This window comes from Osmia lignaria, chromosome 13, assembly GCF_051020975.1.
Source record: "Osmia lignaria lignaria isolate PbOS001 chromosome 13, iyOsmLign1, whole genome shotgun sequence".
Classification (NCBI taxonomy): Eukaryota; Metazoa; Arthropoda; class Insecta; order Hymenoptera; family Megachilidae; genus Osmia; species Osmia lignaria.
The window spans coordinates 1,311,878-1,338,966 of record NC_135044.1 but is presented as its reverse complement, the minus strand read 5'-3'; the positions used below and the strand labels follow the sequence as shown (position 1 = coordinate 1,338,966).

Below are 27,089 nucleotides of genomic sequence, written 5' to 3'. Positions count from 1 at the left end.
CCTTGTCCCGAATCCTTTTAAATAACGACACCGATTACGTTGGAGAAAGGAATAATGGAAATTTTCATCCTCCTCATCGAGCATTCTTTGTTCTTTCTACAAGATACCTCGAACGTGTAAATGACTTTGGGCGTGAATAATCTGATCGATTCGGTGGTGCATCCTGAATGTTAACCCAGCTTAGGTATTTTTCGTTCACAGTTGTTACGTAAAATGTATCGATGTCATAATCTACCGATCGGCCCCCAGAGCCATGGCCTACTTGGTGGAAATTTCAGACAAATTTCTATTCTACACAAATCAAACAATTTTGCAATCATCGCGCCGCGTCCTCATCGATACAATAATCATCTCTTTCTGTTCTCACCCAGATACGCGCAGGTGTGGTTGTCTTCAAGGTATCCCTACGAGATCCTCCGCATACAAGGATCCTAGAATCAACGTCGCTAGATTCTGTTAACGATTGTGCAATGGAAAAACACCGGTGGCATCCGTAGCTCCCTCAGGGATACTCCAAGGATTTAACTTAACATACGGTCTTTGGATTTCATTATAACGTACAACATCCTTATCGCATCGTTTAACGGAAAATAAAATGATTTTCAGCCTCTGGTTCGACACACGCTATCAAGAAACAACCACGTTAATACGATCCCAACGAAGAGAGAAGAGGGTTTTTCCGATATGGGAAAAGGACAAGGTCGTGCATTGAGAAAGTTGTCCCGTAACAGGATTTTTCAGGTCAGAAACCATAAAATTCGAACGATGCCGGGGGTTGGACGAACGATTCGGAGCCTTAAAAACACCCGTACCGATCGAACGACGATCGAAGAAACGTATCAGAGTGCATATATGTATGTATAATCGTGCGATCTGTTGTCTGGAATCTTTAATGTATTCAGGTGCATGCGTTAAGTAGCTCATTATATCATCTAAGATTGCTTTTAATCATACGATCGGTGAACCATTGAGATTTAACATAACTAGTAAGGTAGAATTTATCAGATTTTACTTTACTTTTTAAACACCGACGCTTAATCATTAAAATGCACTAATTTTGCATATTCTTTCTAGGTGTATTGAAACATCGAACGGAACATCTTCAGCAAATTATCATACTACCCCGACCATTACTCATCAAGCATCGGATCATTAACTTGCGGTGTGATTAATATTTACAAATCATGGATCATCCTGCAACAAACAGCGATACCTGCATCGTTCCTATCCTCTGTGTTTACTGTATTCGATAGAAGTCCTGTTACGTCCTTCGAGCTATCGGAAAGATTCGTCAACAAGACAAGGGACGGTTACGAAGGAGGGACACGGTAAATAGAACAGGATATTTGAACAACTTGAAATTTTGCTTATTAAATGGCACGTTAAATATTGTAGGATCCCGACGTATCGTGCCACGTGGCTGGGAAACAAATTGGATTATCATCGCGTACCATTTCGTGTATCGGTTCGGCAGGAGGAAAAAAAGTCGCGCGAGACACGCACGTGCGTGTCACGAGCGCGGATGGAAGCGGGTTTGCGGTGGATCCGCGTGCGGCTAGGCGCGGCCAGCGATACAGAAAATCCATGGGCCGAAGGAACAAAAGGAGCAGAAGGAGAACAGGAGGAACAGAAGCGAGTTAGTCGCGAAGGTGGAACGCGCGTGTACCGTGTACCGTGTGCCGTGTATCGATACAAAGAGAGAGAGAGAGATAGAGGACAGAGAAAACAACAACGAGCAAACAGCAGAGACTTGCTTCGAAGCCGAGAAGCCGAGAAGTCGAGTCGGCGAACCGAACGCATACCGCTCACCGATTCCAAAGTCCGCCGGTAGGCTCAGTTGTCTCCGAACCCCCGAACAGTTCGGATGTAGCTTCAACATTTTCGACTTTTCATTTTCGTAAACAACGTACCGTGCTCGTTGTCGCGCTCGTGGTCGTGCTGAAATTCTACACGATTTATTCAATTCGTCTTTAAATCTCACGGAAACGCGGAGTGTGCTCGAAGTAACCGATCGAAGCCGTCTTTCCATTTTAATTTTTTCATTTTTCTCTCTCACTCTCTTTCACGATATTCAACTAACGTCGAATCGCTATTAGAAGGAAGAAGAGTGTTGAAACCGCGTAGACGAAGAAATTGGCAGAAAGTTGAAAATCATTGGAAACGGAATTGATCAGCTGGACTCTGAGAAAGGATCGAACCGTTAAGACGTAAGTTTTGTTTTCTTTCATTTGAACCGAAACTAGTATGCAAGATAGACGACCAGGTACGTCTGTGTTTCCATTTTTGTTTCCCCGATCGTTTGCCAAACGTATCGTCGGCCAAAGCTGCTTGTGTACAGTTACTTAATATTTATCACTCTGCGACCTCATTTATTTGAAGTTATCAGGTGTATCGGTATTCCGCGCGGTAAGCGATGGTAAGCGTGGAAAAAGCTGATGCGAGAAATCGGATACGCAACGAAAATAGTGGCCTGGCAAATGCAGAAAGTGTAACGTGAAATCGTCGCACCGATATATAACTATAGGCGAGCGCGCGACAAACGGAGGTGATCTGGTAGCAAAGGGAAATTCAAAGCTCCCGGCTTGATTAGCCTGGCGGGTTGCGTCGAACCGGCACTCTCGTTTTATCGCCGATGTATCGCGCGATTTTTTGATCGTCGAATTCGAGCCGGGGATAACGGTAACACAGCCAGCGAGTTTTCATCGAAATCTTTCCGTTTTCCCTCGGCTCGATAGCCGCTCGCGCAAGGTAGCGACACCGTTCTCGAACGATACGAATATTCGAGAAGTAACGGAACGGTGGAGATAAGAAAATCGCACATGCGAATATTCCCGCGTGAAAATCGACGATCCTGCCGTCGGTAATGCGAGGAACACCCGAGACCTAAAAACGTACGCGAACCACGTTGAAATTCTTCGAGTATTCGCGACTTTCGAACGAACATCCGGTTTGCTCGCTTACGTCCTCGAGGTTCATTGAAATTGAACCGTCCAACGTTGCTGAACAATCGGAGACTTTACCTGCTCGATAACTAAAAACGAACAACCTTCACATTTTATCTTTGCTATATTTCGTAGCTGTTCGTTTACTTTAGATTTCATAGTAGAAATTATAAAGATTACAAATTCCAAGTTCAAAGACGTTGGAAAGTGGTCGTAGAAAACGGTAATCGCAGGATGAATCAAGTTACGTGAATAGGAAATGAAAAACAAAACTGATACCTACATTATTCTACCTGTGTTTCTATGAGCATAAATTACTTTACAATGGTCGTAGGAAAGTAAAAACACTTGAAATGTACTTGAAATTCAAAAATAATTAGTTAAATTAGCCTAAGGGAAGCTATAGCCCCGGGCTCTACTTTGCATTTCCTATGACCGTGCATGCTTTAGAACAAAGAAAGGTGTAAAAGTAGTTAGACGAGGCCCGAGCCGATGAAATGGCACGAGAATACACGTGTTCGATCGTTCGCACGGAATCGTTGCCACAACCGTAACAATTGATCGACATTTCACCCTCTGTCTCTATCATTTCGTTCATACTCCCTCGCTCGTAGAAATCCAAATATGTAGAGCGTTTAATTACTTCGAAATGACACAGAATCGAGGAATGTAACCGAGCAACGTTACGGTTCTAACTGCCTTAATCCTTATTCAGATGATGGGGGCAATTTTAACCTTCGAACGAAGTTTTCTCGGTCAATCGTGATCCTATTCACATTTCTGCGGTCTTTACGGTCCCAGCTGCATCGATTTATTATCACAGACCGTGATTTTATCACTGATTTTTCAAAGGGACTAAAAAGTCCATTCTTTATCGCTATCGTTCGATCGAACCGAACGAAATAGATAGGAAAGAAACGATAAAACGTTTGACAAAGCCAAAGTCTGCCTAGTTTAGAATAATCTTGAACCTATCTAGCTTAGGTATGAATTTTATTCCTGTATCTAAAGGCGAAATCGTGTAAGATAATGAAAATTTCCACACGAACTCTGTTTACTTACCGCCAGTTGAGGAAACAAGGAAGAAGCTCTATAAACTGCTGCGAAAATAATACTACTTATTGGCCAGGCGATATTTCAAGGTTTACCTAAGAATTTCTAAATTAAAAATTGCCTTTTAAATGATCTGACGAAGGCAGAGACGGCCTTGGGCCTAGGTACTCTAGGCGGCCGTCTGGGGCCCTCCAAGGTACAGGGCCACCATAAGATTTTGCATCTTAATTGATGTAAATGCAAATCTGAATTAGTTATACAAGTTTTAATGTTAATTTTATAAATTTTATTTAGGGTACTTTAGAAGGATTAAAACTTTGGACTGGATAACGTAGGAAGGGTTGAATTCATTATGACGGTGCATAGAAATTAATTGGAATTTCGGTGTTTACACTAGCGTCTCGTTCGAGTGGCTTTAGCAAAAAAGGCATTTCGCGGGCAATAAAAGGAAAACTCAATGCTCGTACAAACGTATTTACGAGGTAGGCATAAAAATCGCGCTTTGCACGCGCCACACGACCGGGACGAACCTGCTAAGAGGCTCGATCGAGCCACCTTTGGAGGTCGATTCGATCAGGTGAAAAAGAAAGAAAAAAATAGATTCTCGAAGCTTCCAGGAATACTTGTACGCGATCGAATTTCAATAATGCATGAGCACGCGTGCTTCTGTCGAAATCAATTGCGGTTTTTGTAACGCGACTTTCATCGAAAGATGATCGTCGTTGCATTACAAGAGAGACCGTAACACCAGACCTCTGGATACTAGCCGTGGGATCAAATTCGATATGTAAATAAGTTTCATTTCGTAAGAATTTCAATATCGCTGGTTAACCCCTTCGAAATGATTTCCGTGTCTTTTGGGGGAAGAAAATCCCTCTGTGAACCGCGGACGATACCGAACCTTATGTAAGAAAGTAAAAGTAAAATCGAGGTGAAACGAATTCGCGATGCTTTTGGAATTTCCAATCGTCGATACTGGGGTCTGATTTCAATGAAATTTTATTTGCCGAAAATTTCGAGTAAAATAAGGAGATTGCTAATCTCATCTGTGGCGGAGGCGCGTAGAGTTAAGGCTGCATAGTAAGACGGGGTACATTTACGCCTCGGAGCATTTCGTTGTGAAACGATTGAAGCATTTGCGAGTCGATCGTTCCACGAGGACTTTCTAATCCGACGTATACACGTTGCTGGCTGTCTATGGCAAGGTGTGCCGCGAATGCTGCGAGTGACAGATTCCTCAGCCGAGAACTCTCGGCAACTCGCGACGGCCTTTTCGCCTTCCACGATGAATTTTCCATCGATCCTCGATCCACGTGCCTGATAAACCAGCCTTTTATCCGTTCCTTGCATCATCTTGCAATGTTTCGTCCTTTTTAAAAATCAATATCTGAAATAGAAGATAGAAAATTTCTTCGTTCCAAAGTGACTCTTTCGGTTTGCGAATTTCATTCGCGAGGGGACGCGAATATTTGCCGATGACTCTTTCACGTTTCAGTCACGAATGAATCAACTTCGCAAGTCTAACATGGAATACAAGAAATTCGTGATAGTCGAAGACTTTTCGAATTTTGCATACGAAATTACAGATATTTTTATTCCTTACAAAACGTTCGGACACTTACATGTGCCTTCAGGAATGTGGTACACGGAATGCTATACAGATAAGAACCGTTCTTTTGACGTATAAATTTTTTGAAATTTATTCCATCACCAAGTTCTTCCTGGATAAGATTGAAGAATTCGACGATATTTTCGTACCGAGTTAATTTTAACTTCGTTTCTTAGGATTTTATCTTTAATATTACTCAGCCAATGTTTATGTATTTCTTTAATTTTCCTTAATTATTTCGGGTAATTTGGAAATCCCTGATACACGTTCCTTGACACTTTGGCTATTTCGAAATTTACAACATCGTTCGAGATAGCCGGGTACCGATTTTTCCAGCTTTATCGCCGGTTATTCTTGCGCTCTTATCCTGGCAAAGGTTTCGAGCGTAAGTTATATTGTTCGAACGCAAGAATAACAGAAAACGCAGCTGGAAAACGTTGCATCATTCGGGTCAGCATTTATCCGTATTTACAATGGCGCATACGGGTGACCACGTACGATTGCAAAACAAAAGAAGCGATTTTCGAAAACAGTCTGTCGACGCGTTGGAAATTCGCCGCCGCGTGAACGTTCCTTCATCAATTCATTATATTTTCTCTACGTGCGTTTGCGTCAAAGGTGTGCGAGTACTCGATTTTTGAGTCGAACAATGATCGGTAGGTCGAGCCGAGTCGAACGCTTGAATTTGCCGAATTACTCGAAATCGACGAACCGTTTGAAATAAAAGCGAGCTAAAATTTCATCTTCAAGTAAATCGAAGTTTTGCGACGGCTTGAATATTCAAGTACTCGAATTTCGAGTCGAACAATGATCGGTCGATCGAGCCGAGTCGAGCGTTTGAATTTGCCGAATTACTCGAAATCGACGAACCGTTTGAAAGAAAAGCGAGCTACTCGAATATTCGAGCTGAAAATTTCATCTTTAATTAAATCGAAGTTTTGCGACGGTTCGAATATTCGAGTAGCTCGCTTTTATTTCAAACAGTTCGCCGATTTCGAGTAATTCGGCAAATTCAAGCGCTCGACTCGGCCCGGAACAATCGAAGCGAGTTCAGTTCGGCTTGTAGATTACGAGTACTACTCGCACCACCTTTAGTTTGCACGACTGCCTCCGTGAAAGATGGCGAGAATGAGAAAGGTTGACGTTTAAAAATCAAGGTAAGCTTCGTGTATCGAGGAACATGAGCTTTTTTTCCGGCGACAAGTGAACAAGAATCGAGAGAAAAACGATGTAGCCTTCGTCGAAGAAAGGTTGTTCCGGGCAAGGCGACTCTAAGTACAAAGTACTTGATAGAGAAACTGTCCACTCGCGATTTAATCAGGATTTCCTAATTTCCTTAAAGAAAATGGCGATATAGAGGAAGGAAGAATTCTCAAAATCTTTATTTTCACTCATTCTCCTCGGAAACGCCTAGGAGGAAGAGCGAAAATGTGGAAGCTTACCATTTTTCCTGGGAAATCCTGATTTAATCGTGAGCCTATTTCGATTTGTATAATCGACCAATTTCTAGTCGAGTGTCTTAGTTTCCTTATCGCAGATCATTTTGTTTTCTCACCTGTTATTCCGTATCCTTCGACGAACTAGTCATTTATTAGTCTCACTATTGAAATCACTACTGAATATTTCATAAAGAATAGCACCCTTTTTTTATACATTTTTTGTTTAAATCATGTATTATCGCGCGTTCGACGTGAAAGTATTTTGAAACAGCTCTACGTCATTCGAAATGATGTAAGATGGAATTTTCGTTTCCGGTCATCGCGACGATAAAGCGTTTTTAAAGAATCAAACAACAGAGTGACGAACGATGACGCGGAACTGTAACCTTCGTTTTCGATCATTCGAATTATTAAAATACAGCGGTACCTCGGTATGCGACCTTAATCCTTTCCTGATGTTTGGACGTATACCAAACAGGGCCGGCCCTGAGATTTCGGGAATCCGAGGCGAGCTCCGAAAAAGGGCCCCTTCACATAAAGTACCTTAAATAAAATTGATAAGATTAACATCAAAGCTTGTATAACTAATTAATATTCAAGTAAACTCTTCTTGCATTCTTAGACGTAAAATCGTCTTATGGGGGCCCTAAGTAGCCGCCTAGTCTACCTTTCCCGTAAGAAGTAATGTAAAAATGATTAATCCGTTCTCATGTAAAAAAAACTCCTATTGATATTATTTTAAACTAATTTAACCACTATTTAAACAAATGACGCAAAATTCACAGAAAAATTTATATACCAAACAGAAGTCGTATACCGAGGTACCACTGTGTAATTCTTTAATATCGCCAGGTGGGCATATATTTACTTGCAATTACCGAACATTTATATTTCACGTAGAAAAAATAATTTGACTGAACGAAAAATCGTCAATTTACGCAGCTGGCTTTGATAATTTGATCGCGTATCGGTGTTTCAAGTCGATTCGTTAAGTTGATAAACTCTTTGTTGCATGCGTAATGTAATCGAACGCTTGGCAAGGATCGTTTTACGAGCAATAATTATCATCGATTGGTTTCCCACTCCCAGGTATAATGATCAAAAATTGAAATACGGAAATTAGCTACTCCTATCGCGATTTCTGGGAATTCGTTTAAACGGGATTTTTATGGAAATTCCTGGAACGAAGATCAAACAAAGAATTATGCAATCCGGGGATTAACGCCATACTGATCTTTTGCTTTTCCAAACGTCGGATACTAAATTATCATTTGATTCTTTCCTTATCACTCTCATTGTTGGCTGTTATTTATCTATGATAGGCAAATAGTAGGAATTGGTTGATATTCGATTTGTTTGCAAGAAGAGGAGAAACGATAGAACGAGATTCGCGGTTAAAGCAGAGTTGAAGGTTGCTTGGGAACTGGTTAGGGTGGTATTCTGCTCGTGGTACAAACACTTTGGTGGCCGAATCGTGTTCAAGTAAGTCAGGGTCGTTTAAACCGTGTTTCTGTGCTACCGATGTAAAAGTTTGAATTCTGTGTTACGCACATTTGCCACGTCGAACGATGCTTAATTACGTATATCTATACCGTCAACGAACCTGTCAATTTTTCTGTTTGAACAGCGTTCAAACGCCAGGAGACGAACCGTTTCACATACTCCTCTCGTTTCTTCGTTTATGTTCAGCAGATTTTGAAAGATTCGAATTTGCATAAACACCCTGAGTTATCAGAAAACATAGAATCTAAGGGATGATCAAATTGCTGGACATACTTTGCGCAAAATCGGCGAAACGAACGGCAAACAATTCTCACGTGTTTTCTCTTTAGAACATGTTTCCTCGAAGGACGAAACGAAGAATTCTCGTATCGAGCGGTCGCTTGGTACGGCGGTACTCTTGTTATGCAACAAAAAGATTAGTTATGTCTTTTTGTCTCGCTTTTCCACGGATTTGCCTTTTGTTGAACAAAAACAGAAGGCTCGCGCCGCGATTTACTTCGTTGCCACAAAAGAGAACGCGCGACGTCTTTGCGCGTGAAAACGATCGTTCCTCTTCGTGTTTATTCGAAACGATAGCCTTCTGCGCGCGTTCTTCTTCGATCTTGATGAGCGATGCAACGGAACCAAGGTTTATTTATTCTCTTATAATTGCCGCGATTTTATCGCTTTTAAATATACATTTTGCATAATGTGTTTCTTCATCCTGCGATTCGCGCGGTTCAATTCGTCGGATCGAAAGGGTTAATGAAAAGCTATGGGTGAAATTGATTCTGGAGGTTTTCGCGTTTTAACGAGAAACGCAGAGCGGTCGCGGAAGAAAGTAGTTTGAGAAAGGTTGCCAATGAAATCAAGATTCGGATCGGGAGTGGAAACCCGATGGGGAGGGGACAGAAAGAGTTAAGCGAACGAGGTGAAGGTATTGCGAGCGCCGGTTAATTGCGATGCACGCCGTACGACACGTGTCACAGCATTGTGCGGCCCGGTCACGCATTCCCATCGATTACATCGACGACAAACGAATTTACAAGCGCAACTGGAACGTGCTTCGCGAACGTTTCAATAAGGCCTTTCCAAGCGAATAGAGAGGAAAAAAAAAAAGAAAGGATTTTCCCTTTAAACGAGCGATTCGTGACGAGCTGCTTACACGCTTCTTCATACCAATGAAGGGCCCGTTATAAATCACCCATTTAACACCTTACGTACTCCTCATAATTATTAGCTCGTAATTAGAAGCTAATGAATGAAAAGAAGAGTTAACTGTATTTAAATTAAAAGCCCGTTTCTCTGTATGCAGAAAATTGTAGGAAGGGTAAACCTTAGCGGTGAACAATGGATAATCGTAGGGACGTGATCTTGTTTCAGGTAGCAGCCACGTAGAATGGTAGCATCGCAACACGACGGTACCAGAAGTGTCGGCGGAGGTGGCGGAGGTGGCGATGGTGGAGGCGGCGGTGGCGATGAAACGGTGTACACGGTAACCGTGAGTGGTGTCGGTTACAGAAACGAGGGTTACAAGGACGATGGTACGGACGGTATACCACCGGAACCGCATAAACCACCTCAATTATCGTCCACCGACGACGACACTCAATCGAGAAAGTTCAAGCTGTCCCGTAGCGAGAAATGGCGTATTTTAAAGAACATTGGGACCGTGTCCATCGCGTTTATGGTTCAGTTCACTGCGTTTCAGGGAACAGCGAATCTTCAGTCCTCTATAAACGCTAGTGACGGTTTGGGTACGGTATCCCTGTCGGCCATATACGCGGCATTGGTGCTATCATGCATCTTCGTACCCACGTTCGTTATCAAGAGGCTCACCGTGAAATGGACCCTATGTGTGTCGATGTTGTGTTACGCACCGTACATTGCCTCCCAGTTCTATCCCAAGTTTTACACCTTGGTACCAGCCGGGGTGCTCCTCGGCCTTGGCGCTGCGCCCATGTGGGCGGCTAAGGCAACCTACCTCACTCAGGTCGGCGGTGTATACGCGAAACTAACCGACCAACCCGTTGACGCCATCGTCGTCAGGTTCTTCGGCTTCTTCTTCTTGGCCTGGCAGACGGCTGAACTTTGGGGGAATCTCATCTCTTCGCTCGGTAAGTACTGAATTTGATTAATACTACCGTTATCCTCGACAAAATATTCGCCGTTAAATGCTCAACATTTTCTCCAATCCATATATCATCCTTGAGAAATGAAAAAAAACAGGACCTACGCTTGAATCGTAAATCAATTTAAGATCCTAAAACATGTGTCCACGGGTCCCTTACTAATAGCCATTTAAAATGCAAATGCCCGACCCATCTAGTCGGAGAATCTCAATTCTGAGGATACCAAGATTTCTAGGACACGAGAATCGGGTCAATGTCGCTTCAATTTGGCAATCTCTTCGTCTTTCCTTAAATCCTCTATATCGATTGCCCTACACGATATCCGATTAGTCGAAGTGACAAAACACTAGTGTCCTTCTTACATTTCATCCTTCTCGCGTTATGGTCACGAAAGTCATCGATGACCCTTCTCATAAAAAAAAAATGAAGAAAAATGTTGCCATAGGTCCCTTTAATAATCGACAGTAGAGGAAGTTCTCGTTGTCGGTCGTTTGCACACGGTTCGTAAACAAGCGTTGCGACATTACTCGGCGCTTAGCGGTAACGACACGTGGTAGGTCAGACAGTCGGGCCAAACATTCGGTCCTTTCCCTGGCCAGAGAGAAGGAGAAACAGCCGTACGCGGCGCGTATCACCTCCGTGGACAGGAGTTTCGAACGGGTCTCGCTTTGACACGCGACGAGATACTCGGCAGCGAGTAGGAGTAACGGCGACGGGGAACGCTTCGCACGCGGCAAGAAACAAGATTTATCCGGTATAAACCTGTGGTAGTCGGTTTCCGTACCACCTCGTACGCATTCTCCGATACCACACGGTAATAGCGCAGCTTTTAACCGTTTTCTACGATTCGAACCGTTCGACCGGTCCGCGCTCGAACCGATCGAGGCTTCCTCTGGCGCCGGCGCTCTTCCGGTCGCCGCCTGCCGACTGCGCATGCGCCCGCGCCTGCGCCTGCGAACGCGACCGCCTGGACCAACCTTGCCGGAGGATACGTTTCGGTCAAGGAAACCTTTCCATCGAAATCCTCGGAATTTTATAGCAATTTATAGAAAATTATAGTAAGATGATTTTCGGGATATTAGGTAACCGAGCCTCAAATAGTCGGCGCGTAATATTTCTGCAAGGTTAACGGATCATTGAACCGTTCTTCGAAATTATCTTCTCATTGACTGTTAGTACATCTAATTACAACTCGGCAATAACGTAATTATCAACTCGGGGCTAAGTAAACGATGCTTTCTTAGGTATAATTGGGTACACGCCGTGTCAAAATTGCCATCTTTGAATGGACGAACACTTTTCACGGTTCAAGTTACTCTTTGGACTAGAAATCTGTAGGGAAGAAAATCGCGTTCCAGGATATTCTCGTTCGCGTAACAGTTGAATATGTTATACACCGATAAGTAGGACTCGCGGACAATCGGAAACGATGGTGGGAGACATTGTAAACATAGTATGATATTATCAACGACGCTTCGGTGAAAGTTCCTGTCGTTTACCGTCCGATGACCGCTTGTACACCGATTGGCCAATGTGAATTCCAGAATGTCGATACGTTTCGTGCTGGTGTCGTGTAATCGCCACTTTAGCAGGGCATTTGCATATTCGAGAAACGAGATCGTTCGCGAACAATCCGAAATGGAAAAAGAGAGAGCCTATCCACGATTATATTCTTTTTGCTTGAATTGTCGAGAGAAACTTTTTAATTGGAACCATTACATTTCTAATTATTTTATTTTATTTTTTCTTCAGTCTATTATTAAAATTTTCTGAATTCATGCTTCCCTATTACATCGTAGATTTATTGCTCATAAGATTTACAATGACAAATACATAATCTTTGTCGTAATATAAATGAAAGTAGGAATGTTTGAAAGTCTATGCATTCCTTACCAGCAAGAACTTGCATCGCGTTGAGAAGAAATTGCATAGAATGCTTGTTATCGCGGTATCATGCAAAAACAAGTCTGTTTCAATAAGTATCATTATCAGAATATCTTAAGATCTGGATTAACTATATAAATGTAAAATAATCAAGATCTATTATAATTACCTTAGGTGTTTATAATAACGAGTCTTGAAATTTCATTGAAATAAATTGCTGATCCAACGTTCTATGAATTCCTTGTAAAAATGACTAAGAAAACACACTTGTTCAAATTCAATGCCTGTTGGTCAATCGATTTACACTGTATCGAAAATTATTTATAATTATTTTAATGAAGTTTGAAAACATCCATCGGTTTACACTGTAAACAATTTCCGAGTGGTCACTTTTCGCACGTTCCTAAGTCGCTGGCAGATAACCGTTCGGCACCGTATTAACAATTCATTAGACAAAGTAATTTCAATGGAAATGTTCGGTATGCGTCATCGATGAGTCTATTGTATAATGTTTAGTCCGACGATTGTCTGGCTAAGTAGACCGACTAGATTCTTTTCACGACAGCACTGAAAAGCAATTAACTCCTGAAAAGACAAAGCCTTCTAACCATTCATTTTTAACAAATAAGATCTTCACCGAACCGACATTAATTACTCCTTTTAATTTACGGTGGCCGTTAAGTTATTAACGGTGATAGTGGTTATCTGACAAGTTCTACGTCAGCACTTATACCTAAACAAACGAACAGCTGTTTATTATTTCGATTAGCTGAACGAAGCGCACCTTCGCCAGCGATCATTGTCGAAGAATCGTTCTTCGCTTTCAGATCACTCGACGATATTCTTAATCAAAGTTTCCTTTCATTTTCTTATTCAAAGTACTCAGCGAGGGAGAATTCGGTAGCGGGAAAGGGAACAGCACCACTAATTCGGACAAGATCAAACTATGCGGTGCTGATTTCTGCGTCGTCGGGAACGGAGGCCACGATACCTTGGAACGTCCTCCTGAATCCGAGATCTACGAAATTTCGGCGATCTATCTAACCTGTGTGATCATCGCGGTGATAATCGTCGCTCTGTTCGTCGATCCTCTCTCCAGGTGAGTCTTCAAATAAATTAATAAAGATTCATTTAAATTTAACACTATTCGACTGCGTGCGTCAGCACGAAAGACGATTTACAGAAGAAGAAATTCCTTGCGCAAGGATAACAGCCGTGAAAAAATTGCGATCAATTATACCGAGTTAAATGACTTTGACTTACGAGTCTCTTTCCGTAAAGGTTGCTACGATTAAGCATTCGATAGATAGCGTTAGATTAATGATGGAATATGTGTAGAAATTTCTTGCGGAAAAGATAACTTTGTAATTGATCGTTCAAGGCTCGGTTGATTAAAGTATTCCTCTTTCCACTCTTTGATTTTTAAATGATAGATTTATTGTACGGTTTAATCGATTCAGAAATTCGCGGAATTATCGTCTAGCCGAGCAGCAATAAATCAATGTTTCTCACTTTCTTTTCTTTATAATTGGAATTTATTATACGATGCAGGCATTCCTTGTTATTCCCGCCCTTCCCCATACAACTTTGTAATTCGATGTTGCATGCATCTTTTTTTTTCTCTGATTTCCTCCTCGTCAAAATGACTGTAATCGGGAACACGGGTTGCGTAATTTAATTAACCATTCGAACGAATAGAAATTGCTGTCGCGGAGTATTCAACAGTCGCTTTCTAAATATTTACAATTTATCATCGAAAGACCTGCGGGGTATATTTTGAGCGGTACCAAAATTTCGAACGGAAGACGAGTTTAAGAGAGAAAAAGAAAAAGAAGGGAATTTGCTTCGTTTTAACATCAATATTTAATATCGACGAGTCAGCTGTCTTGAGGAAGGCTTATTCTTTTATTTATTGTTAAGAAAACACTCGATGCTTCTGGAAGAAGCTATACACCTTGAAAGTTAGTTAAATAAATGGTGAGTCGACTGGAGATGGACAATTAGTGAAACGACCGGTGAAACTCTGTATTTTTCCGTTTCCGTTATTAGAAACCGTCGTCTCGTGTTTTCAGCTAGCCAAAACCAGAGGATGTTCACGTGAGATGAAAATAATCAGAAAATTCCTGTTCGGTTAGTTGGTTGGATTTGCAGACAAAATATAGTTTATTAAATTTTAGATAATTTTATTAATCATCCATAATTTGCAAATAGCTAATAGAAATATTTCTAATTAAACGCCACCCTCATAGACATTAACAGTGAATCGGATAAAAATGTTAGAAACGTTAGAAAAATAAATAAAAGTTGTCCCTGAATCGACGTAAACGAGGCAGTTATTTGAAAAACAGATTTTTATCGGTTTGTTTGCAAATGTGACATCTTCATGTCTGTCAACGAGCTACACGCACGAAATCATGAAATTTATATTTTTTCCTTAATTATCTTTTTACGTTTGTTTACACTTTGAGTCAGCTGGCACACGTGTGTACCGATGACACCAATGACTGACAATCTTAACATTTTTTTTATTTCCACTCGGCCAGACTCGTTCCCGCATTAGTAGTCTTTCATTTTTCGTCACTCGAACGGCTCGATAAATCTGCGGTTGAGTATTTTTCGAGGAAGGTTCCTTCTTCACGCAAACAGAAAGGCCGTCCTACGTAATTTCAACAACGTCATTCGTTCGATCAATAACGACATTGAGCGGTGATTATTAATTTATGTAGAACCTTGAATCAAATTAACTGTCCCAGTTACGTTCGTTCATTGTACCTGGTTTACGAACGAAAAATCAAGTTTACGAGCTTCTTGAAGTTTCGCGAAATCACGCAAATGGATTCTTAATTTATCCGTTTCGTCTTTAGTTTGAAATAATTTTGAAATAATCACGTATCGGTGTTAGACGGTTGTACCACGATGGAATATGTAACACCCGTTCCGTATACGAGAATAAAGGAAAGAAAATTTTATTTTATCTATCGTAACGCAGAAATGATGGAAACGTCGAGTCACGGAGAATCGTTTTCGTTCGTTGAACAAAGAAATAAAACGTTACGTTATCGCGCATAACATTTTGCATATTCGTGGAAGAAGTGTTACGTTTCCAAGGGAAACGATTGATCGTCAAGAAAGTAGTGGAATCGGTGAAAAAGGAAGCGTCTCGAATTGTTGATTTCTAAACACGATGTAGGTTAACGAAGCCGGGCACGCAAGAAATCAATGTCAAAACCGTTTTCAGTTGCCACGGATTCGCGTGGGAAACGCGCGATTCCGCGAATAAAAGAAAAAAAAACATTACAAATCTGTCTAGATAAGGATACGAGAAAAAATGACTCGAAAGATATTTGTATTTCGACGAAATCGACGTTCGCATCTGAGATGGGTTCTGTATCCGACACGAGTGTAATAAAAAAAAAAAAAGGGAAGAGTTTCGGTTTGATGGATGACTCTGACCGTGTACTTGCCTCGTGGAAGTTTAATTCATGGTCAAATAAATTATACGTATCCTTTGGATGGGCAGATGTCGACGAAAAAAGCATCTCGGTGTACGCATCCTCTTCGAGGATCCTTTATTTGATCAGCACATTCTTTTTTCTCTTTTTGCCTTTTTTTACCTTTTCGGCTGCTAAATCGAATATCGTGTCAGCCCCGAAACACCATCGGTGTTTCGAAAGGCTCTTTCTCTTTCGTCGTGTCAAATATAAAAATAGTGCTTATGCATCGATTAATTTATCGATGTTATTCAAAATTAATTCGCCTTTTATCACGACGGATTGTTTCTTCAATATTCACCCGCATAACGGAAGAGTAAGAAAAACAAAAGACAGTATTGTTTTTTTCCAGAAGTATTACGAAACGAGTAGGTTAATAAGCGTGTATCGCGCGAGATCCGTGCAACATCCCCTCCCCTTCTACCATTCAGAATCGCTATAAACATTGCTCTGCTCATGATTACAAAATAGCGTACATCCGACGGTGGATGCATCGAAGCAAAGCGGTTATGCAACGTACGGCTGCAATTTGTACTTATTAAAACTCGATAAATTTCTGCCCGTTGCCGGCATTCAAGTCTCCGCACTTGGACGCGCGCCTCCGCATCGCACCGATTTTCAGTAGAGAAACACGCGATTTATCAAACTAATTTCGATCGAAATTCATCTCCTATATAATCTTATAGAATTATAAATTCATTAACGATCGTTTCTCTTTGCAACTGCTTTGAAAACAAAGGCTGATTCTGTTTGTTAACGAAGCGGACTTTGATTCGATCGTGAATCACTCTTCAATTTTCTTCGCTTCGAATGTAATTACTTTGTACGAGATCGCGTTCTTCGCGATGTCGAAGAAAAAAAATGGAAAAACCGGTGCGATCGAAGTCATACAGAGTAATCGCGAAAGGAATATGCATCGAGGAATAAATGAGAGAATATAATTCTTACCATAAGTACATATTTATCAGTTAACACGTTCGCTTCGTACCTTGTACGGTTGAAACGACAGGAGTACTCGTTTTCCTTCTTCGTAAGAAGAAAAAGAAAGCACGCGGTATTTTTTGGTTACGCAAAGAAAAATTTCACCGTAAAAGAAATAGAGGACGATTGGAAAGTATTTTCGAACGATTTGCAATCGGAGTAAACTCGATATCGAACTTGGAATTCTTCGAAACGCGTTCATTAATAATCATCGGACTAATCAGCTCGCCAATGACAATGTTGGAATAACAGTAATCGAAACATAGATATTCATGAGCCTTACGTTCCTTTCGTCGGACATACTTGCTTCGAAAGGAACGGGACAACAGAGAAAACGATCCGACCGCTAGCACAAAAGATATCCGCGAGAATATTAAACAGCATCGTTGCATTTCATTCTCTTTGCTACCGAACAAGTTGTTCGAATTCCAATCACCTTGTCCAATGTATCCAATTATGTACGGATACCGTTATTTATTTGACATTCGTTTTTTAAATACCGTGGCGCCAATGATTCAGCTTAAACGAATATCTTCGGACACTGATCGGATCGTATGATAAATTTAACCTGTCACTGAAGGTTCTCGTAAATTCGAATCAGTTCAAAATTTTCGCTTTGAGATTTGCGAGGCGAAATAGAGACTTTAAGAATCCTTGCAATCAGGGATCAAGAATCCGTCCGGAAGGTCGGCGACGCACGGTCTAATCACACTCGAAAGCCGTAGAAAATTTTTCTGCGATCGGTCTTATCGTCATTCGTATTTCAATTTTTCTGACTTTTATAACACCTATTACCGTTCTAAGGAAATTTAACTTGTCACTGAAGGTTCTCGTAAATTTGAATCAGTTTGAAATTTTCGCTTTGAGATTTGCGAGGCGAAATAGAGACTTTAGGATCCTTGGAATCAGGAATCGAGAATCCGTCCGGAAGGTCGGCGACGCACGGTCTAATCACACTCGAAACCCTCCTTGTATATCGAAAGGCGTAGAAAATTTTTCTACGATCGGTCTTATCGTCATTTGCATTCGAATGATTCGTTTAACAAGCAACGATAACATTATTTTCTGCCTTCTATAACAGTACATATTACCGTTCCAAGGACATTGGATCTCTTATCCGGACGTTGGCAACGTTTAATGATATACTGTTACTAAAAATATTAATAGCTCGCAACATGAGAATGGTGATTTTCTATTGTAACCGTTCCTTTATGCATACTAGCGCATCCATTTGCATACATCCACTGCTTCATTGATAATTAATGCGTTTGGCCTTCCATTTTATTAGATCGAACTGATAGACGGCGTAAATACTGAATATACTGACGACACTTCTATCACCTAATCTCCACGCTGATTTACCGTCATCTAACGTGTCGATATAAAAAAATGAAGGGATAATGAGATCTCGATTCCCACGGTTCGTGTTGTTCCAGCTACTCTCGATACGATTCTGTTTCTCTCTCTCCTTTTGTGTTTTTTTTCTTTCTTTTTTTTTTTAAGTAACAGTATTCTTCGAGTAATTTCTCGAGTTAATTTTCTTATATAATAGTGGAGAACGAGCTGACTTACCAACTAGCCATAGTACAGAGTTCCCGTTACGTACTAAGATAAGTAAGCTTACTATTACTATTATCTATGTATAAATAAAGATACCAGATGCTTTTGTAAAATTTTTCACGTGTTTTCTTATATTATGTTAATACGGCACAACTTGCAGAAACAGTTGACACCGAATAAATCATATCCGATGATTCATCCATATTTTGAATTTGCTGGAAAATAGAAATTGATCAGGGGCGCGTTACACACATTCCTTTTTTTTTTCTTCTTTAATTAGGATCAAACAATGAGAAACTTATGATACATGATTGACTATTATTATTTTAAGTGTCAGTAATGGTTTCACGAGAATAGTAATTATAATTAACTTATCGATAATTCATCAATTATTGAGATCTTTCTAAGAACCACAATTAACAGACGTACAATACATTTTTTTTTTTTCTCTTTAATTATATCATTTGTTATTTAAATTTCTCAAACACGCTCGTAGGTTGTGGAACGAACCGAAGGTTCAATGGTTCGAATAAATAAAGTTAACGCAGAAGTTTTGTATTTTACACCGTGACATAAATATTTACAATCGTATTTCACCGGGAAGGAATACAATCATATTTCATTAGAACACAAACTTCGCGATGTTTTACGAGTTACGTAAAGCCGGGACTGTTACACAGAGTGTAATACCGCGAATCCGCTTTTCATTCATAGAATCGTTCGGATATGTGACTCGTGTTGATGATTGTAGTCAGCTTTACGATCGTAACGCATAATATCTGAGCAGTTAGTCAAATTGTCCTTTTCCTATGTCATGATACATCGTTGTTCCACAAAGTTTCGTGAAATATTCAATTTTCAACAAATGCAGTGCAGGAAATTTTACAAAGAATTTCGGGACAAAGAAGCTAATCGATCGAGCCTTTGTACGCTTCGCTAAGGACGTTGTAAACGAGAGAAAGGTGTAAGAACACTTGACGTACTTTCGATTTCCGGCGTACGTACTGCGCTTCGATGAACATCCGATTCATCGTTGATTCACCGGCAGAATATCAGACGAGTTGGATTATTTAATTGAAACAGTGCAACCTAGTACCACGTATCGTTTTCATTTCGCGGAACAATTAATTCGCAATCAATGCTTTGATTTTCCGTAATTGCTAATCTATTCCGAACGGTTCCGAACGAGCGGTCGTGCAATTACCGAGGAATAAATTTGTCTCTTCGAACCGTGTCATCGATACTTTTTTACACGGTGGTTAACTATGTTATTACGCCGATTGCATATGGATATGTTTTTAATTTCACTTTCAAGATTCTCGTATGCTGTCCGATGCAATTATGATATCTCCCCTGGTAAACGCGCAATGGTTCGCCAAGTTTTTTTATAGTGTACCATTGTCGATATTTGGTATCAATAACCATTGACGCGAAAAAATTGATCCATATTTTTGCTACTCGTCGTTTGCTTACTCGTCAACTATATCGTTTGTTACGCACGTGTGAAACAGTATCCAGTTATGTTTCACGTGTGCCATTTGATAGTTCTATGATATGGAGCACTTGTATTGTCATTCTCCCATGGATCCCAGGGGTTTTTTTGTGGCCCGCCAAGCAATCAGAAAAATCCACCTTGAACCAAGATTTCTTTCCCATGCGCGACCGAAGATTCTCGTATTTAAATAAATTGAATAACACTGCCACTATTTTATTTAATTTATATTTATTGATTTTTATGGTACAATTTATACCTTTCTGAAATGCAAAGTTAACTGATGAATCCCTTCGCTAACCTCCGCTTCCACAAAATGGCCCCCGAGCTAAAACAATGGCCCACCTCTGATCTAGAGGAATTCGTTTATTCTACTTGCACCATTCAAGTAATGCTACTCTGTGATTCGAGGTAGTAGCATTGTTATTACGTAAGAGCCGGATCCAAGTATATCGTATCGTGTCGTATCGTATCGCAAGTTCTCGACTTTATCGTTGTAGCCGTTTTTGCATCGACCTGCGTGTTTATAACGGTTCAGAATGCAGGTCTGTTGCATGCTGAAACAACATGCTGAAAGACGACGAGCCGGGACGGTGAGAAAATTCTCCGCGAAACTCGCTCTGATAGATCGCCGTGCACCTCTATCACTTCGCTTCTTGTTCTCCTTCCTTTCCAGATAAAACCATTCTCGTCGACCTTGCCGCATTGTTGCAAACGCTATCGAGGATGACGTTGTAATGGAGTTTAACGATGCTGGAGTTTCTCTCTCTTTTATTTCATTTTTATTTTCCACGCGTTATTACTCGCGGAGAGCTATTTATGAAAGTAAAAGCGTTGCCGGGATGAAGAAAAAGCTAAGTACCGTGCGTCGCCGACTCCGCGGACGGGTATCATTGATTTCCATGTGTAGTAAATTATAATTCCAGAGATTTCTAAAGTTCCTAATAAATTGAATGAAAAGAAAATGAAAGAATCTTAGAACACAAACGGCGATTGTAACTTGTGTATTAATATTAATGAATTCAAATGGCTGAACTTTCATTGTTTCTGTTTCAAGTTGAACTCGTTACTTATAGACATTTCTTTTACTCCTTACTTCCTGTATGACTAGAAATATTAAACATAGTTCGAACAATGGAATGCCGAGTATCGACTTGGACCGTATTTTATCTGCATTCGCAATGTGCAATTACGATATCGCGTCTCTTTCATGAATCGAATGAAACATCGTGAAACTGCGATTGAAACGCGATAACGATGCAAAATAGACAAACGAATATAACAGCCATTTTTGCTATCGATAACCTTGTATTCGTAGGTAACGCCTAAAGAAGTTTGAAGTGGGAAGTTGGTATTTATCAGTCACTTACATACGTCCCCATTTAGTTAGACTGTTTTTAACGAAACTTTTAATTACTTCTATTTACATTCTAATTATATCCTGTAATCAATTCCTTTATCAAAGACAATGAACTAAATTCGTCGAAGAACACAGGAAATATTTACGTAGAGGGTTTTTACGCTGTTATCGATCGATCTAATTAGTCATCTTCTATAATTAGGTATTCAGATATTTACCAGGAGTATTATGAACTGTTTGACGGGCGCGCGTTTTATAAAATCAAATAATTTTGTAGTGAGAAATGCAAGTGTTGGCAAATGAATCGTGCTCGTCCTTGGATCGGACAGAAAGCAATAGCTTCTGCTTTTAATGCATACATTAACGGTTCACGAATGATACCTTATTTCAGCTGGTAGTATATTTACGATTATTCAGAGGCTGTCCATTATATTTTGTTTGTTCTTGTAACGAAGTAGGAGATCGTGCAGTACCGTACTATGAGTCAGACATTCTTGAATTATGTATCTGGATTAGCTTGTTTAATGTTTACAATCTGACACATTCTAGTTCGAATGTTCACGTGCAAGATTTGCTCGTACGTTGACACTGATCATCGTTCAGATCGAATAATATTTGATGTTCGATTCGGCTTACAATCTATTGTCAACAAGACTTTTCTTTAGGAGATTATCGATGAATAAAATGAGGCAATATTTAGCTTGATTTTCGAGTGTCTGTAAACGTAAACGTTGATTAACGAAGAGATTTCATGCCTTTGTGTTTCTCAAATTCTAATGTTCTAATACTCAAGTTTCCATAATTTCTAATTACTCAAAAAAATTAGAAACCTACCATGCTCGGTATCGTACCTATTCTTCAGCGAATCAATTGTACCATCATTAATCATTTCCAGCGAACTCGAGAAGCTTAGCGAACGGTGCTTAGCCTTAGAAAGTGAAACAATGAGCATCTAGAATTCCATACAAGTCTTTGGTTCAATGCTATCATTAAAAGATTTATTTGACGACGGAAGAGCGAATGGCGGGAGCCCTTCGAGCATTTAAAAACCTTGCCTCTCGGTCGTTCCTCGCCAGTCGATCCTTCAAGCCCTCCGGGTAGATCGTATTCAAGTGCTCGTTGGCTAAATTTAGCTCGGGATAATTTACCGGATTCTGTTGAACTCGGCTCCGTTCTTTTACGAGGAGTCTGTTCACCAGACACGAGCGAGCAAAAGGATTTCCGCGATCTTTCACAAAATTATTGACCTTCGCTGGCTGGATAACCGGTGGCAAGGTTTCCCTGGGAAACAAGAAAAATTGTCCCCGCTCGAGATATCATCCCGCCAGTTTAGCCGGCTCGAAATTTTCTTTCGATGAATAAAATGCTGGGGAAAAAAGAGGAAATAAAGTAAAGAATGGTTGAACCGGTTTTTCGCCGAGGGTATAACGAACGCGTCCAACCTTCATCGTGAAACGCGTACATATATGTATATATATACGAAACCATCGTGAGGAATTTTCAAGGAAAGATTATTTCTCTCGTTAAGAAACCTGGACATCTTCCACGTGTTTATTCGCCTCTTCTTTGATACGCTTATCAACGAGGAAACGTGACGATCCGCGAACGAGGAAGCGTGTAATTTTAATTATGCGATCTACACTGATTTTAATAAAATCGTTGTGCAATACCGCGAGCAAAATGTGGTCGAATCGAACTCATCGAACAGACAGGAAATACTTGGATCGTTGACTTCGCGTATTACAACACTTTGCTGGTGAAAAATATTTTCCAAGCAACTTGCTAATCAATCTGTAGCCGTTCTACTTCACCGAGCCGCTGTCAACATTTCACAATAACGCATACTTTGAATCGCGAGCGTATCAACGCTCCAAGGTTTAACACTAGGTTTACGGACATTTCTTATACACCTATCTCTACGAATTAGAAAAACTATTGTTATTGGTGAAAGAAGAGAAAAATTCTTTTCGACATTTGTGAAGTTATTTATTTGCCCAGTGTATATAACTATTAATACGTTAAGAAGTTAATAACGTAGATCCGTTTGCTGCATCCTGTATAATTAATTCATTCCTTGGCGACGCGATCATAAAGCAAAAATTTGCAAAACGAATCGTAAAAAAAAAAAAAAAAAAAAAAAAAACAGCCCTGCTCCTTCGAAGTCCAAGAGCAGACTGACTGGCCTCCGCGCGATGCAAGTGGCTTTATCAGATGCATCTGGCCCATTTACCTGGGGCTGAAGTAACGCGCCCTGTGATTGGCGGAGCGCGACCTATTAGAAAAGTGCAGCTATCTGATTGGTCCGAAGTGTTTAATCGGCATGACTGTTGTCGAAATAACATATCGTAATATAACAGGTACGAGTTTCTAACAAATTCCAAGTTCAAATACGGTAATTCCTCAGTTTTGCAAGAGGCAAAGTAAATTTTGAACAGAAAAATAATAATCTATATCAACGTAGGTTCATCAAAAGATTTTTCCTTACTTAATATGAGAAGCTTTAGAGATTGCTTATTTAGCATAGGAAACAAGTAGAACGAGTCTATTAGGATAAGTACCGTCGTTGAGTCGATAACACTGAAGAATTTTTCACTTACCCGTTTCTTTATTTATTTTTAAATACTAGAATCATTAAGATTAATTAAATAAATTTTGTTTATTTTTATTCAATTCAAGACTAAAGTTTCATTTTCTGAATTTGAAAGTGTTGAAACGATGTTACGTGACTTGGTATTGCAGAAGTATTGCGGTAATTATTCTGCATTTAATCCTGCAATTATGGCAAAACCTGGCAATTTACAATAATGCCAAGCTTCTGCTACCGGTTTAATGCAAAGCTGCTAAACTGAATTATTTGAAATTAACCAATTTCTTGTCTATGTTCCAGGTATGGTGAGAAGCAACGAAAGGTTGATAGTCAAGAACTGAGTGGTATACAGTTGCTTTCTGCAACTGCTTATCAGCTGAAGAAACCGTATCAGCAACTTCTCATACCGATCACAGTATGGATAGGAATGGAACAGGCGTTCATCGGAGCAGACTTTACACAAGTGAGTTATACAAATTACATCATTGTTCGGTTTCCGTTAGGACAGGAAAATCCAAGTATACAACAATTATTTGGTAAATTTTCATTTAAAAAAATAAGGAGGATGTACGTTCGTTTCGTGTAAAAGAATTTCGAGCAAGGCAATGATTTAACTGGTGGAAGCAATAATTTACAAGTTGCCAGACAGAACAATCGAGCAACGAGCAGCAATGAGATTCGAATAACTCGCCCACGTTCGCCGGAAAATGAATGAGCTTGTTGTCAGTGGAAACTTGATTCGATAAAGCATCGATTACCAACAAACGATTATCCATTTGCGAATGAATCTTCGGATTAGGTCGAATTAATGAAACATTTGAAATTATAATTACTGAGTAATTAAAAACGCTAATTGACATTGCACTTGTAAGTAAAATTCACGTTGAATCGATTGTAAAATCGTACTGTTAAATATTCTGAAAGCTTATCACCAAGAACGGGAGGATTTCGCGTGGGAAGAAGAGCGCAATAATCAATCTGTATATCCTGAAATCGTTAATGATCATCATCATCAGATAAAGTAGAAAAAAGAACTGGCCAGGATCAGCCGGATACAAACCGGATACAGAACGGCAGCTTCCTGATGCGTAACGGCCATGCGAGGTCGTGCAATTGTTCTCCGGAAATACATGCAGCTGATCACAGATATGCTGAAATATCGAGGCACGCATCCTTTGCCTTTTAAAGCGTTGAATTACTAAAGACCATCCATATACCCATTATAAGTTCCGCCCTGTGGTTAACAGACGCCTTTGTTCAAACTTACATTTCATCGCCTCCTACAAAATAGATCTTGCGAATCAAACTAACATTTTTTATTTATTTCATATTGTGTACACTTTGAATCACTTATCATTTGCCTTTTGTTTTGAGGAGCACCTGAGGAGAAGCTGAGGAAAGCCTAACTTAACAATTGATTGCTATAACTGTTACCTCTAAAATTTTATTTCCAATTCCCCTGGTTCAAATTATAAGTTGTATAACATAAAATCGATTGCGTATGTCGAAGAAGAAAAAGAAGAATGATACAGTTTGGAAGGTGAGCTTGTTGTAAACCAGTTCCATGACGAAACGAGCGAACCGATTGGCCAGGGAATAAAGTAATTGGCCAAATAAATGCTGTTGAAAGACATCAGGATCCTCTGGGACGGCTAACTTCCATTGAATCAGCTGGTCCAGCATGTTATAAATAGCCCAGAATCTTATTCTTGCAGCAATTCCCTGATACCACTTCCATACCTGGATTCTCGTGAACCAGTATTTCTTCTTTTTTCCCTCTTCTTCTTCTTCAGCTTCTTCTTCTTTCTATGGTTGCATGTGCATCGCATGCTTACACATACATAGCTGGATAAATGAAAGCGCGCCAGCCATGTTGAACGCATCCTTGCGGTCTCTTCTCTGCGTTAGTGAAATTTCTTCTCAAAAGAATGTTCTTTTTTTTCAGAGTTCAATTAATTACTTCATTCGATCGTTGCTGAGTCGGTATGATTCATTTCTGAAGACTGCAACTAAAGATAGATAACCATATCTAAGGAACAGATCCCTTTCTATTATATTTATTAACCGTTTATTTTGTCTGTTTCAGGCGTACATCTCGTGTGCATTAGGCGTGCACAAAGTAGGCTACGTAATGATCTGTTTCGGTGTCGTGAACGCCGCCTGTTCCCTGCTCTTTGGCTCTCTGATGAAATTCGTCGGCAGACAGCCGCTTATGGTGCTAGGTGCCATCGTCCACGTTAGCCTTGTCGTCGTGCTACTCCACTGGAAGCCGAACCCTGAAAACCCTTACGTTTTCTACACGGTTTCCGGATTGTGGGGAGTCGGTGATGCCGTATGGCAAACACAAGTTAACGGTGAGTACAGGATACAATATTTTTCGTTGCAACACCTCTAATATCGCCAGTGAAAATTCCATAAAACGTCGTTCCTGAAAGATGAACAATGGAACCTGTGGTATCGCATCCTCGCCATCAATGCTAACTCCACTCCAAAAGACACCATGTAACATCCTCAATTTTCAATGAGCTCCAGTCATCTCTATTTAAGGATCTAATTCATCCATTATCGTTCGCAGGTCTCTACGGTACACTGTTCAGGCGTAACAAGGAAGCCGCGTTCTCGAACTACAGATTATGGGAGAGTGCCGGTTTCGTGATAGCGTACGCTTACAGTACCCACCTGTGCGCTCGTATGAAGCTGTACGTGATGTTAACGGTGTTACTTATCGGCACGATCGGCTACATCATAGTCGAGCTGTTGCACAGGCGTAAACAAAAAAGGCTGAAGGCTATCGCGGAGGATCCTAAGGCGGCCCAAGCGGAGGCTAACCAAGTGGAAGAGACGGACGATGAAAAGGACGATATCGACGACGATATCATTATCACTCATCTTTGAACAACCGCTCAGTGTTTGGGCTTGATCGACTCTTTACCATTTGCATATTTTTTTTTTTCATTCATCCTTATCGCTTCGCTATAATAACGAGCACGGTAAGCTTTCCATGGCGACGTATCGGCTCTCCGAATGCGTTCAAGAACAATGGAGATATTCGTCTGGCAAGCAAATTACGTGTTCGT

The 27,089-nt window shown here is 40.4% G+C and overlaps 1 protein-coding gene across 4 annotated transcripts; it reads left to right on the top strand.

Moving 5' to 3' along the window:
• Positions 1–27: 27 nt before the first annotated feature.
• LOC117602296 (UNC93-like protein) lies at positions 28–26,965 on the top strand. 4 transcript variants are annotated; one of them, XM_034320115.2, is made up of 10 exons: positions 28–184; positions 372–854; positions 1,075–1,328; positions 1,396–1,827; positions 2,097–2,207; positions 9,909–10,642; positions 13,421–13,640; positions 24,313–24,475; positions 26,099–26,366; positions 26,588–26,965. In XM_034320115.2, the coding sequence occupies exons 6-10, from the start codon at positions 9,925–9,927 to the stop codon at positions 26,905–26,907; spliced, it is 1,689 nt and encodes a 562-aa protein (XP_034176006.1). In that variant the 5' UTR covers positions 28–184; positions 372–854; positions 1,075–1,328; positions 1,396–1,827; positions 2,097–2,207; positions 9,909–9,924; the 3' UTR covers positions 26,908–26,965. The 4 variants fall into 4 exon arrangements, with proteins under 4 accessions (XP_034176006.1, XP_034176007.1, XP_034176009.1 ...); XM_034320116.2 differs by having other exon boundaries at positions 99–536; positions 607–854; XM_034320118.2 differs by having other exon boundaries at positions 99–854; positions 1,396–1,636.
• Positions 26,966–27,089: the final 124 nt, after the last annotated feature.